Source organism: Sphaerodactylus townsendi, linkage group LG02, assembly GCF_021028975.2.
Source record: "Sphaerodactylus townsendi isolate TG3544 linkage group LG02, MPM_Stown_v2.3, whole genome shotgun sequence".
NCBI lineage: Eukaryota > Metazoa > Chordata > Lepidosauria > Squamata > Sphaerodactylidae > Sphaerodactylus > Sphaerodactylus townsendi.
In genome coordinates this window covers 139,378,030-139,392,737 of record NC_059426.1, presented here as the reverse complement: position 1 = coordinate 139,392,737, position 14,708 = coordinate 139,378,030, and the positions used below count along the sequence as shown (strand labels likewise).

Sequence of the window (14,708 nt, the reverse complement as noted above, 5' to 3'; positions counted from 1 at the left end):
AACAAGCCTGTTATGTAGTCAAAATTACTGTCATCAATTTCAGGGCAAGCAGGAATTTAGATCTCAGGCCTCCCCAAAGCAGTTCCCTAGTTCTGTATAGGCAGCAGCCTTAACAGTGCAGAATTCGGAATCACAGCTGGAGTTCAGAAGCTAAATGGAGTGTTATAAATGACAGCATAAATGGAAGGCATTGGCTCTGGAATTAATATCGGCTCCAGATAATCTATTTTATCTAGCTGTAAACTGCAGAACATTTCCAGAAGGACGCCATTCCTTCCATTTCGAGAGCAATTACCTAAATCCAGTTTGAACAAGGAGTGACTATAAACTGACTAAACTGACCCGTGACCTAGTGATTAAGAGCTGCAGACTGTAATCTGGAGAACCTGGTTCAATTCCTCACTCTTCCGGATAAAGCCTGCTGGGTAACAGTTCTCTCAGGAGTCTCTCAGACCAGGCAGTGGCAAACCATCTATGAACTTCACTAGTCTTGAAAACCCTAGGGAGTTGTCATAAGTTAGTTCTGACTTGACAGAACTTTACACGTGATTAAACTGATGGTACCTGATTTTTACACTGCATAAAACTAGTATCTCGACAAAGGCGCAATCCAGTTTTACTAAAATGTGTGGGATTAAGTTCATTCACAGATGGATTTGTTTAGGCTTCTGGCCTTACATACCAGACCAGTGGCCACAATTGGAAAAGAGATATGAGCTGGTAAATCCCATCGCAAATTGACAGTGGATGCACAATCCTCTGTGTGTGGGATTATGGCCTGTGTGTTTGGTTGCTCGATTCTACTCATGGTTGCAAGCAAATGGGTAGTGGATTGCACCCAGAAATTCTCCCTGTTTCAGTGGAAGTGGATTGTGCTCTTTCGTGATTAAAGTATTTGTATTCCGGCTTTCCCTGCAGGCGTCCCAAAGCGGTTCATCACCACCAGGACTGACAGACGAAAACAGCAACAGTATTTGTTAATTTATTGCTACTGTTGTACTCATTTTCCTTGGAAATCTAATTGGGATGTCTGCTTTTTATTGTCTAGGGAATAATTGCTGAATCGGGAGGGCGCCCTTGCCTGAGAGAGAGAGAGAGAGAGAGAGAGAGAGAGAGAGAGAGAGAGGAGACAGAGGAGTCGACATCTGAGAGCGCAACTGGACCTGCCCTTTAACCAAAGGCGATTTGAGCTCTAGGGCAGAATATCCCTGTAATGTTCCTGAGTCACGGGGACCCTCCCACAAACTGTTTGAATATTTAAGAAGTGACCTCCCCCTATCCTTATGTCCTACAGGATAAACATTCGTGGGAGATATGTGCTATTCTCCGTATTGACGATGTCCAAAATACAGCCTTCTTTAGCAATAATTTGACCTCTTCATATACCTCTTAATCATTTTGCCTGTTACAGAGATGCCCCCTCACTCAGTTCCGTGGCTCAACATTTCCTCCGGAGGGCCCAGTTCGTTAAGACCCTGTCCTTTCGTTCTTAACCAGCGTTGCTCTTCAAAACTGAGATTTGACCATCTAGCACAGTCTGATGTCATTCTTCCTCCAGGGAGGGCCATGCGTGGTTCTCTCTTGTTCCCGAGGAATCAGGCGCCTGGCCCAAGATCACCCAGCCTATTACTTGTCGGAGGGAGAATTTGAACTCAGGTCTTCCAGATTCTCCCCCAACACAACACATTGGCGAAATGGCTGTTCATTGGGTTATTTTTAAAAAACCCACCACGACTCCAGGAAGCCTGTATCTGAAACGAAACCGAGTCCTGTAGCGCCTTAAACATAAGCAGATGGGAAGCATAAGCTCTCCTGAGCTTCGTCACTTCAGCAACTCCCCAGACTAGGAATGTTTCACTTCCCGGGGGAAGATCCCTCCGCATCAGACCGAGCGATGCTTACTTCGGATCTAGCCGGGAGCTGCTGACGCCCTCCTTCCTTTTCCAGAGTTGCGACGACCTACAAAGAACGGGCAGTTTTCTAAGGGATGGTGGTAACGCCTTTACTATCTTGGCTTGACTTTGCACTTCCCATCTCCCGTTTAGCTCAAGCGTCATCTAGACCGGTTTAGTGAATGTTCTTGTACGCACAGTCTAAAATGATGCGAATTAATGAAAGTACTGCTAAAAATCTCTTCCTTTGCCTTCCACTTTTTTGTTGCTGCTATCTCCCCACCTTCTGCAACTCTGGCAAGGAACCAGCCCAACGGCAGCGTCACCCCTATAAAGCTTCTCAGCAGGGTCCATTTTCCATCTAAGCAGTTGGATGACTTCCATCTCCCGCGATAGGACCGCTGCCATCCTTCTGGTCACGTCGCCTGCAGGTACTGACGGCAGCAGACTTTGCTTTCTCCTGAGGAATGCCGCCCACTTCTGACTCTTGAAAGAGCCTGACCAAACCAAACCTGGACTGCAGTGGAAGAGCCCGTCCGAAAAAGGCTTCGATTAACGAGGTTTGGTTTAAATTCTAATTGGAGGGACCTCCCAATGATGTTGACTTGCAAGTAAAGAGTACTCAGGATCACGGGGGGATAAAGACTCTCCGGTTGAACAAGGGCACCCCCCCCAAAAAAAAAACCGTGAAGAGGAAACTTCCTATGGTCGAAACCCAAATGTTTGAGGTAGGCAGACAAATCGCACATACATTCTTTATCTCAAAAGAGAAGAATGTGCGCGGGACACTTGTAGCTTCGCCCCCAAAGTGGTTCCCAAACGCGGAGAAGAAAACCCGCAATGAATAAATTCCTGCATTCTCCTGAAAAGGCGACGGAGGGAGGTGGGGGCGGGGGGGCGGGAATCCAGGCAGCCCGCGAGCTCCTGACAAGCGCTGCGGATGTTCCTGCGAGGAGGATTCACTTTGTGTGCGAAGCGCAGGGCGGAGGGGCTGGGGAGGGTGGCTGCTGGTCCCCGCATACCACCCAAGATGTCATTCACGGCTAACAATCCCCATTATCTGTCCCCACTTTGGCCTAATCAGACAGAATCTGTAAGACTGAAGGCCGCTTCCTGCTGGCTTTGCTGGGGGGGGGGGAGGGGGCGGTGTATTCTCTTGGGCGGGGGAGGGGGCGAGAGCGGGTGGGCGCCGACGTGGGGGAGGTCGCCCCCACTCCCATTAGGGCTTTAGCACTTGACTAATTCAGGTACTTAGCATCCCATAGACAGGGACGGTTTGAAAGCGGCCAGTGTTTACGGTGGGGAGGACTGTTGATATAAACAGGAGCCCCCCTGGGTAAGCGACACTAATCTCTCGTCGTCGGCTGGGAGGCTGAGATGAGCCTGCGGCCACCGAAACGCTGCAGGGTCCGCTGAGAGGCTCTCGGCTGGTCGGCCGGTCGGCCGGGAGGGCACCTTTGCCATGGCTGCGGTGGGCAAGATCAGCTTCACCGTCCGAAGCCTTTTGGATTTACCGGAACCCGAAGGCGACGGCGCCAAGGAACAGGACCCCTCCGAGAGCTACGGCGACTCCCCGTTCCGGGAATGGATGGAAACCGACAAGAGCCACTACCTCTGTGAGTGGGGGTGGAAGGGGCTGCCCCCTTCGGCTCTGGGACGGGGGCTGGAGGGAGATCTGCCAGGGCAGCGAGAGGGCACCCCCGTCCGAGAGAGGGAAGGGGCGAAGGGCTTGCGAAGTGGTGTCCAGGAGGACAGAGGGGGGTAGTCTCCGAGAAATAGAATTGATACAGATCTCAGAAGACGTTTGGATACACCTATATCTAACATTGCAAACCGTAACAGAAATATCTTTCCAGTCTTGGCAGAATCTTGAAATAGCGCCTCTCTTCTAGTCATAGACTATTCTAGTATTTACATTTCATTCGGTGACTATATATTTTTTTTATCGCAGACAGATATAGTGCGGACTGATACACACGGATACGAGCGTTGGCGTCAGAATGCCTAGGTGCTTAAATCAATGCGATATTAATGGGAGGTCTCTCCCCCTCCCGATTCCCCATCAACATCATTACTCTATTCTACAAGCAATGACTGGTGTGGATCTAAGTACGTTGACTTAGATGTCAATTCCATTGGATGATTATGGATCTGGATATTGGGTTATAAAATAACATAGTCTTCAAAAAGGATTCATCTGTCCAGAACGCTCTGTCTACATTTTTTTTTGGCAGCAAACAAACACAGAGATACCGTATACCAAACTAGCGGGCTAATTTCTAGCCTAATTTCTACTACTACAACAACAATACTAATTGTAGTGCATTACAGAATAAATGCTGGGGGTTGTGTGGGCAACAAGGCAAAATCATTCGCTGCCTATCTCTTTGTTCTGACCCGAAATTCCTTCCCTCCCTTTCCCCCTTAACGTGTGTCCAGGTAGCCGGCTTTAGAATACCCGAAAACCATTTAAATTATATCATCTAGCTGCTGCTTTCCAGTTATTTCTTTTTCTGTTTTCCCCTGGGTAACGTCCCCAAGGCAATGTCAAATATCTTCTGTGTCTGTGTATATGAAATAATCGTGTGCAAACAGGAGTCTCTTTACATAATTCATGTCGTAGATGGTGGAGATGGGAAGTCGTTCATTTGTTCACTTCACCCACCAGCCTCGGATTTGTCCCGCGTGTACGATTCACAGCCCACTTACAGTGCTAAGCAGAATAACTCCTTTTCCAGCAATGATTTCAGTTAATTTAGAAAGGGGTTTGGCCATCCCACTGGCAAATCCGATTAACTGCATTGGGGCCGATTCTGTTGCTATTGGCTCTTTGAGAGAGCAATTCTAAGCAGGTCTACTCAGAATCCTGTTTAGGTCTACTCAATGGGGTTTACTCCCAGGAAAGTGTCCGTGGGAGACCGTATACAGTTACGCACCTGAAGATCCCGTTGCTTCCAACGTCGGACATTTTCGTACACGCTCAGGGCTGCCGTTAATCCCAGGGGGATTGAGAAGGTGCTCAGCGGTGGCCGGGAAAGGAGTCAACCGGCTCCGACAGCACATCGGTGGAGCCCGATCCTAACTGGGGAGCCGAATGCAGGGGGACTTCCTCGTCCCTGAGAAAAGGAGACAGCGGATTTAGACGAGAGCAGGTCCGTTTTGTGTTCCACTGGACGTTTTACTCCTGATTTTCTTGCCAGCGGTTTGAGCTCCTGGATTGGGTGCCGGATTGACTGTGAAGCCCTGATTTCCTTGGACCCAACGGGGCAGCGAACATTTCCCCTCTTCCTTTATCTCCGACCGATGGACTTTAGCTTCTGGCGAAGCCTTCTTCATTCTTCCGCTTGATGTTTCCAACAATGAAATGGGGGAGCTTGAAGGTTCATTGGAGGAACCGTCTCCCTTTCCTGGTGTTTCACTCACAGAAATGTCTCACACTAACGTATGTAGGAAATACAACTAAATAGATCAGTAGACTGTAGAAAGGGCCAGAACCTATTGCCAGAGGTGAAGAATAATCCAGCAGGCCAAACCTCCAGACTGCCCTTCAGGAAAGAGGGCTGTTCCGGCGGGGCCCATTCATTGGCCATCGGTCCGTCTCCTCCGCGGTCCTGCAAGGGGAAGTCCTTTCATTCCGTTTTGGTCAAGATGCCATTTGGGTGCGAGTGGATTCCTTGCATTTGAATGCTTGGCCGTCTTGCCAGGGGGTCCCACGAGCTTTGCCAAACGTGCCCCTTTCAATCAGAAACAACAGCTCTACCCACCCGGCCCATTCCTAGAGTCGTGACGCGGTGGGACTCCCAATTCCACCCACCCTCTCTTACCGGACCGGAACCGCCTCTCTGGTTTCTGACCTTCTCCCACTTTGGGGAAGGGACCCAGAAAGCGATTTCCGTGACATGCGAGAGCTCCAGAGAATCGTGACTAAGATGAGACCGTAGAACTGTGGGAGGAGAAGGGAGAAAGGAAGGCAGGGAGGGGTGTGTGTATATTTATCACTTAATATGGGGATTACATCGTGCAGATGGCTAATAGGCTATATGTATTTTAATCACCACGAAGGATGGCTATAGCCGAAAGCTTTCACAACTGGCTGTTGTGGATTTTCCGGGCTGCGTGGTCGTGGCCGGGTAGCTTTTGCGCCTAGCTCTTCGCCTGCGCCACGGAGAGAAACACATCCCCCACCCCCCGACACGCCTCTGAAGATGGCGGTCACGGATTCAGGCTAAAGGTTCCGGACCAAAACTCCCCCGACCATCATGACCACACAGCCCGGAAAGCCCACAACTGCCCGAGGGTTGCAGCCTTTTCATACCACCAACCAACCCTGCCGCTTTCTCTTGGTCCCGAAGGTCCCGGACCAGGCAGTTTCTGGCCGGGTTCTGCTCGGGGGACCAACAGATTCGTCCAGTCCTCTCGGTCTCCACGGCTGTCGGTGGGCAAGGCAGGCTGAAGCCCCTTCCTTGCATCAGAGCTCCTGGGCCCAAGGGCCAGCGGAAGGGAGGTTTTTGCAGTACTTCGCTGGGAGGCTCAGGCTGGGATTTTGGCGACTCGGCAATAGGCGGTAAGGCAGGCGAGATGTGTGGTAGATTAAGTTTCGCATCCCAGGTAAGCCGAATCGCGCATCTCTGCGTCCACACCGGGCCCTTGCTCGGAGTTGTAATTGCGTTTCTTTGTCGTTCCTCCCCCCGCCCCGCGTCTCCTTCTGCAGCTTCGGACGAGAGCGGCCCCGAGAGCAGATCGCGTCCAGCCGCCGTGGCCCAGGCCCGGGAAGAGGAGGAGGAGGAGAAGAAGAAGAAGCGGCGGGTGCTCTTCTCCAAGGCCCAGACGCTGGCGCTGGAGCGCCGCTTCCGCCAGCAGCGCTACCTGTCGGCGCCCGAGCGGGAGCAGCTGGCTCAGGTGCTGCGCCTGACGCCCACCCAGGTCAAGATCTGGTTCCAGAACCACCGCTACAAGACCAAGCGGGCCAAGGGCCCCGGCCAGGCGCCGCTCCTGCGCAGGGTGGTGGTGCCCGTGCTGGTGCGGGACGGCAAGGCCTGCCAAGGGTGCAGCGGCCCCGCGGCGCAGGACTGCGGCCGCCCCCCGGGCTCTCTCGGCCTGCAGGGCTACCCGGCCTTCCCGCCGCCCGCCGCCCTCAGCCTCTTCCCGGCCTACCAGCACTTAGCGCCTCCGGCCCTGGTCTCCTGGAACTGGGGGTGAGGGAGGCGCCCTCCGCGGCCGCTCTGGAGAGAGACCCGGAGGACTGGCGCCTGCCCCTGGACTGGCCGCTTGGCCCTGCGACGCTGCCTTCCACTGGGACACTCCCCCGCCCCCCAGCCGCGGTCCAAGCCGAGGCAAAGGCTTCAGTTGACCCGCTCTACTGTTAAACGTAGCGATCTTCAGGCGCGCCCTCGCTGCGGTTCCCCAGGGACTCTTAAGCCTTGACACTTTCCCCGGCATTAAGCTTTACTGGCATCCCAGTGAGTACCCTTAGGGGCTGGAGAATGAGGCGGGGACCTTCAGGACTTTATATTTGCATCCGGACTTGCTTGGGAATGACACGCCCCGTTGAGCACGGTTGTCCCTGCCTGGGCGATCCCTTTTGCAGGTCTGTTCAAAGGGCCTTTCCACCCAGGAAGGCGCCCTTCGGACTGCACTATTTGAGAACCTTTTTAGCACCAACTTCCGGGTTATATGCATTCTATAAGGGAAGTAGTTTTGAGTGACTGTGAGTAGGGAATCCTGTAGTGGGTCCGGATTAATTCAGAGCGCAGTATATTAGCGAGCGCATTGATACTGCTGCGTTTCGGACGCGGGTGTTACTGGCAACGAGGTCCAAATGAATTCAGCAGGACTTCCGTGTAAAGGATGGAGGCGTCCAGCCAAGCTTCCTTGGCTTTTAGGAAGGTGAACAGACAATGTAGATTTTAAAAGATGGATCATTTCCTTCTGTAGGAAACGAACACCGAGTTATTGGAATCGGAGATGGCTTTTTTTTCAAAGAGGTCCTTTTTGCCACGACTAAGAAACCGTCTTGTTGGCGAAGGAAACGTCCCGCAGGATCCGGACTGTTTTGGCAGGCACCGGGACTGGGTCAAAAAGCAAAAAAAATTATAGTTACATTAAAAAAATTTAAACTCTCAGTAGATCCCCCTTTTCGCTTCACTGGCACAGGAGGTTGCAACTGTGCAGACATCTACTTGGGAATAAATGCCTAATCTCATTCAATGGAGATGATGCGTCCTGGGAATCGGACTGTAAACGACAAAAGGCCTCGGTTCATTCCTTCGGCTCTGCGTCCTCGAGAGTCGAAGCCCACATCTGTGACCAGTTGGCATTTACAGCATCACGATTTCTTTAAAAATGCAGTGAAGACCCTTTTGGGCTCATTTTTCCATCTTCCAGTCCGAGGCTTTAGAGCACAAATTACACCCACCAGCCCCTGCAGAATATGCGGGATGTGGGCTGAATGAGTGGATTCCCTGGTCTTGAACGCATTCCTGCCACTGCCAACTTTGATAGGCCAGCTGTGGAGCTGAGTCCTTTCCCTCCCCTCCCCCCCCCCACTCCTCTGCAATTACCCACCACCCTGCCTGTTTTTCTTGTTGCAGAATGCAGGATCAAGCATTTAAACCCTACCGGGGGAGGAGAGAGAGAAGAGGGGGATTGCAGGCAAAGGAAGGGTTAAATAGGGCCGCCCTCTTCCAAATCTATGGCAGGATTTTTTAAAAAGGAAATGTGCTTCCTAACGGTCTATAAAGGTATTAAATGCCTCCTTTCTAAATGGCTATTGGAGGGGAATCCCCAACCCGTGAAAGACACGTGGTTGCAATAATGTGTGTGGGTCGTCTTCAGTGGGCGCTAGGAATGCCCACATGACAGACTTCTTGTCCGCAATCATACTTGGTCACGAAACCTTTATCATGTCCCTTCCATCTTTATAACCACTCAGGACAACGTTATTGCAGCCAACATAGAAATCTTGAACTATCTGGTGCCTGTCGGACCCCTTGCAAGCCCGACCCATTTCAGTCACAAGTCCACAACTGTAAAGGGGAGAGGTACTTCACTTTGTGCCCCACAGTTATTACAGTTTAAGATCTATGGGGGTAAAAGAGAACTGTGATTCAGCTGGGGCACCCTGAAAAGTAGCTTTGCGCCCTCTGCAGAAGTCCTTGAAAAGAAAAAGACCCCAGTCCAGAATTCCCCGTCCTACAATGAAGGCTGAGCCTGAACCTAAGCCCCTAGAGGTGGAATTAGGGCCTACACCAGGAGGGGAGGAATGGCTTCACTGTGCTGAGGCTGGTCCAGGCTTCAAGGCCCTATGGATTGTGTCACACAGAGAGGGTGGCCTAAAAATAAGCATAATAAATGAATGCATTTCAGAAACTGAATAGATCTTGCCTTCAGGAGCGATTAGTTGCAATGACCTGCTATGTTTGGGCCTCAGTGGCATCTTGTTTAAAGACAGCAAAAATAATGATATATAATTTCATTTCATGACCCACCATTCTGGCATCTCTTCCCTGAGTGTGACTGTGCTCAGGTGTTTGGGTCTTTTTTTTTTTTTACTGGAGAAGGGCAGTGTGGAGGAGAAATACTTTGTTATTAGACCAGATAGCACAAGAACCAAGATCAGATAGAAACTATTGAGCTGCGTTCCTTTCCCAGCTAATCTGCTTTAACAGCTCTTGCCTACTGGGGAAGGGAACTGGGAGATTTCTGGGAGACATTTCCCTCCCCCATTTTCTTTTTTTCCCATTTAATGCTTCATATGAGTGGCCCCAACATGATTAAACCAATTGGTTTCAACAGAAGTATTTCAGATTTCTAGACATGGCTAAAAGGCAGGGCCCAGGAGGAATCTTGTAATGAGCCAAGTCCTTCAGCGTCACACCAGAGGCTTTGGTTGGTTTATTCCTGATCTATTTGGGGGAAAAAAGAACACCAGACATCCTGCTCACAAGTAGAACACCCATCAAGGAACATTTCATGGGGGAAAAACAGAAACCAAACTCTGTGAAATGTGGAAGCTGATTGTGTGGAACTGAAATGGGTAAAATTGAAATTGTAGCATAAACACCTTGCCTCGAATGTGAACTGGATTTTGAACTGGTTCTCTTCTGGTTGCTCTTCCACATTAAGTAGCAAATGCTGTTCAGGTCCTTCTCTACTTCTATTTGGTGACCATGGAGCATATTCTCTGTAATGGCAATTAGTGGGAATGTTTATCTGCTGGTTTGGATCAGTGACTCCTACTCCATAGAATGTTTATCTGCTGGTTTGGATCAGTGACTCCTACTCCATAGACCGAGGCAGGGAAGAAAGATCACGTGGAGCTCTGGTTTGCTTTGACTTTCCAATAGCACAGTTAGCTTGAATGTCTCCTTCCATAAAATTGACAACTGAAATTGGGAAGGGCCTCACCTCTTGCTTTGGAGATCAACCTGACTTGGTGTAAAACCAATTCCCTGAGCTCCAGTTTTGACCACCAAAATGCTCGCTTATGTCTTTTGCTTGTGCTCTGCACTGGGACTTCTGCATCTCATTGTTTGTGTTATGCCCTGCGCTGTGGGTGGTGATCTTAAGAAAATGTCTGAGTGGGGAACAGAAAGATCGTTGGGTCTGGGCTGTTGTTGGGGAGGGGAGTGTTGGACAATCCTGTTGTCACCTGTTTTTTTTGTCTCAGCTGCTGGCCATCTTGTCTTCCATATGGTTGGGGTTATCTCAGAAGAATCTCCCAGAGAATCGCTCCTTAAACCTCCTTTTGTCTTGGGAGTTGAAAAGAGCATTGTTATGCCTGAAAGGGACCTAGACAAAATCCGCACTGTTTCAATTCGGGACTGTTTAATCAGTCCCTAGTGACAATTTTATGGGTTTTAGGCGGTACAATAGTATCTTTGAAAACCTTGCGGCCTTCAGGAAAACAAAGAGCTCGAATTTTATGGGCTTACAACTCCAATTAGAACTGTGCCAATGTGCAAGGGAGATTATCAAATTTGTATCATAAAACCCCTTTATAACAAATGATTGGTGGGGGAGGGACTGTGACTTCCAGCAATAGACTTTGTGGAAGATAAACTGGAAGCAGCACATGGCACTTTGCATCTTAACCCTTTGGCTAAGCCTATCAGTCAGTTTTGTACAGCCCCTGGCTAAGCTTGCCCTTATTCTTCTTTCTTATACTTGTTATCATTGCAGGAAACAATTTTTCGATCTCATTAAAAATAGGGGTTGAATATTCCATGAAAAAAGTCCCCCCTCAATAGTGGTACTTTGTGGCTCATTAAAATACACAGATTCCCATAAGCAAGACACTTAATGGCAGCAGGTGGACACTAATATTTACTCGTTTTAAAGAAACTGCCACCAACACAAACATAGCTAGCACATATACTACTTTTTCTGTTTCGTAAATTGGTTCTGCTGGTGACTCTTCTCACCCTGTTTTTGGGCTCTTCTGAGACGTAAACTTGATATGGCCTCTGGACACCTGTGAACAAATGTCCCCCACTGGAGAACAACCACAAACAAGTGTAAATAAGCAGCTGTGTGGTTCCCACCTGGGTCAGGATTAGCCCTTGCTCCAGCACCATTTCATCTCTCTCACAGAGCCCTCTGAACTTACTATGAGCTCTGTGGGGGAAAACATCCCTATGGAAGCTGCAACTTGCCACCTTTTTGCATCACCAGGCATAAAGTGGAAGGCTGGAAGCTCCAGGTCATTCAGGGAGACTCTGCAATTCTTTCCAGGGGCCTGGGGGGGGCGGTCCAAAGAGATATACTGGCAGGTAAAAGACTACAGTTGAGGGGTGGCTTCACCCATTTGCTCTGGATCAGTGGTACTGGAGCTGTTGTGAGAAGGGTACCTGCTGCTATAGCTTCTGTGACTAAGACAAAGATTAGAAAGTGTCATATGGTGCATATGATTGTTCCCTGGGGAGTTTCCATACTAATGATCTCCAGTGCTGCTGGTGAGACATTTTTAATGTAAGCTGGAGGATTCAATAGACAATACAGGATCCCTATCACAGAAATATGGAAACATAGGGCTGGAAGGGATCTCAAACGTCATCCAGTCCAATCCTCTGCTCAATGCAGGAAATTCACAACTACCTTCCCTCTCCACTCACCTGGCTGTATACCCAATAGAAGGCTGAAAACCTCCAGGATCCCTAGCCAACCGGGTATGGAGGACCCAAATTTTTCTTTAGTGTCATACAAGTCACTGCAGCATGTATTATTTGTCCAACATTGTTCCAGTAATGTCACAAATCCAAATCCACACTAACATGGGAGGATACATGAATTCAAAGGGTCCTTTACTCCTCTTGGGAGTTGGAACAATGGGATTATGGGAACTCAGAATCTCAGGCTCTGGCATTCTGCTGTCATGTTCAGAAGCCCACACTGGTGTGAAGGAAGTCATTGCATGGAAGTGACTTGTCATTAGGATAAGTTAACAAACACTGCCAGTACAGGTTCTCTAAATGCCTACATGCAGAACATCTCTATGGGTAGTATACAATATCTGAATTAGTGCAACCACAGAGAGTTAAAAAAAGAGCTATACAAAAATGAATCACTGTCTGGATGCACTGGTTCAAACATACCAATACCTGATTTATGTTCAGATTAATACTGGCATTTGAATAGATTCCTGTAGAAGACCTGTTTGAGGTGATCCTGTTTGAGGTGGTCTTAGCGTTCTCTTATTCATGGCTCATCCAAAAACATCAGCTGCCTGTGGATGTTGGAGTAATCAACTTATGAAAATGCTTGTGATCCATCTGAAGAATGGTCAGCCAACATGCTCATGGGTCATGGGTCAGAATTTACTTTATCCACCAACATCTACAGGGATATTCTACATGGATGGCTTTAAGCGTCTGGGCTGGGCTGTAGACCAGTGGTTCTCAACCTGGGGGTCGGGACCCCTTTGGGGATCGAACGACCCTTTCACAGGGGTCGCCTCTCTGCATCAGTGTTCTTCATCTGTAAAATGGATAACTGTTAGGGTTGGGGGTCACCACAACATGAGGAACTTTATTAAAGGGTTGCGGCATTAGGAAGGTTGAGAACCACTGCTGTAGACTGTCCCTGACTTCCAAGTAAATGCACTGTTTAATTTCTAAACTGGTAGGTACTGGAGTTCAACCCTGCCTGCTGTGCCTGTTTTTTAACCCTAGCCTGAGATCAGTAGACTGTGTGTGGCAGGACATCACATATTTGGAAGTACTGCAAGTAATACTTAGTATTTACATAATACCTTAGGATTTTGAAAGTACTTCAAGCATGTTATCTCAACAATATATGCACCATCCTTTCAGAATAAATCAACAACACAATCTCTGAAGTCGGGCTGAGGCTGAGACCGGATGGCTTTTTAAAGGCACCTGGTGAACTCATGGTTGATATGAGATTTGAAGCAAAGATTTGCTGATTAGCCACTTTTACTGAATGACTGTGTTATATTACACTGCATTATATTACTGTCAACTCAGAGTATATTTGCATTTCCATGTGAGCTTTCAGGCTTCTTGATAGATTCTAATGTGCAGATGGTGTGCCAGAGACACATGTGCTACCTTCTGCCTTTGAACAACGTGGGCTTGACTCAAAATGGAATAGTAATTTGTTTGGAACTCTAGTAACTAATTTTAATGCTTGTTTTCTTATATGTTTTCTTTTCCTGTGTCAGAATAAATCTTTTTTTCTGTTTTTTAAAGATTTATTGTTTATCTGGTTATTTTAAAAAGACCCATATCAGCTTTAACCCACTTGGCTCTACATTGCTTGGATAGTTCTTTGGAAAATGGTATAAGTTGGAATAAATGGCATCTTTGTGTCAGCTGTCAAAGTGGAATTGACTATATGCTCTTTATATTAGGGACTATGGACAGATTAGGTATTCTTCTTATCTGCTGGCTACCTAGTTCCCCAGTGCACAATCACTATGAGCTGGCAGAAGTATTGTCAGATATAGTGCTACAGATTCCTAGGCTCATTCCGAACATGCAGAATAATGCACTTTCAACTGCTTTCAGTGCTCTTTGAAGCTGTGCGGAATAGCAAAATCCACTTGCAAACAGTTGTGAAAGTGGTTTGAAAATGCATTATTTTGCGTGTGTGGAAGGGGCCCTAGGCTGTTAGTTCTGGGGAACTTGAACACTCATGCTGAGGATATCTCACTGGGATGGGCCCAAGATTTTATGCAGCTTCTTTGACTGCCTTTATAACTGGTCCAACAAACGAGAGAGGTCACACCCTTGACTTAATCTTCTGCAGCGAGTGTTTGAGGGAAGGTTTGGTTTCGGGGCTGGAGATTCGTCTTGATCCATGGTCTGACCACTGCCTACTTCAAACCAAAGTGAAGGCAGCTCCAATGTCTTGCATGACAAAAGGCCCAGTTAAAACAGTGCTCCCACAGAGGCGCATGAATTGTATTGGATTCCAGAATGTTTGGGGAGATTTTAGGATTCCAAACATGTGCTTTGTAGAGACTGCAATTAAAATGTGGAATGTGGAACCTATCAACAAGGTTGCCACTGGTTGACCTCTCCTAACCATGGGACAAAAACCAGCTCCCCCCTGCCCCATTTCCTACGGAGCTGGGTGACCCGAAAAGGGCTGACAGATATCTAGAATGATGGATCTGACAGGATCTGCTGCAGAGCTCATTGTTAAGACCCATGAAGCAGCTGTGATGGCAACAATGAAAGGTAATTTCTCCACTATTTCTCTATCATCAGCTAGTTCACATTCAGCCCAGTTGTACAAAGAAACTCAGCAAGTTATGGTTCCAAAATCTGAACCTCTAATGTCCCAGGAAGAGAC

The 14,708-nt window shown here is 48.4% G+C and overlaps 1 protein-coding gene across 1 annotated transcript; it reads left to right on the top strand.

The window, feature by feature from the left end:
• The first annotated feature begins 3,131 nt into the window (after window positions 1-3,131).
• On the top strand, window positions 3,132-13,734 carry NKX2-8 (NK2 homeobox 8). Its single transcript, XM_048487067.1, has 2 exons — window positions 3,132-3,508; window positions 6,604-13,734. The coding sequence occupies exons 1-2, from the start codon at window positions 3,355-3,357 to the stop codon at window positions 7,089-7,091; spliced, it is 642 nt and encodes a 213-aa protein (XP_048343024.1). The 5' UTR covers window positions 3,132-3,354; the 3' UTR covers window positions 7,092-13,734.
• The last annotated feature ends 974 nt before the right edge of the window (window positions 13,735-14,708 follow it).

Bases quoted from the DNA above. Each gene is read 5' to 3' on its own strand.
- NKX2-8 (XM_048487067.1), top strand. From the start codon at position 3,355: ATGGCTGCGGTGGGCAAGATCAGCTTCACCGTCCGAAGCCTTTTGGAT. The intron at 3,509-6,603 runs GTGAGTGGGGGT...CTCCTTCTGCAG, and splicing joins CGACAAGAGCCACTACCTCT to CTTCGGACGAGAGCGGCCCC.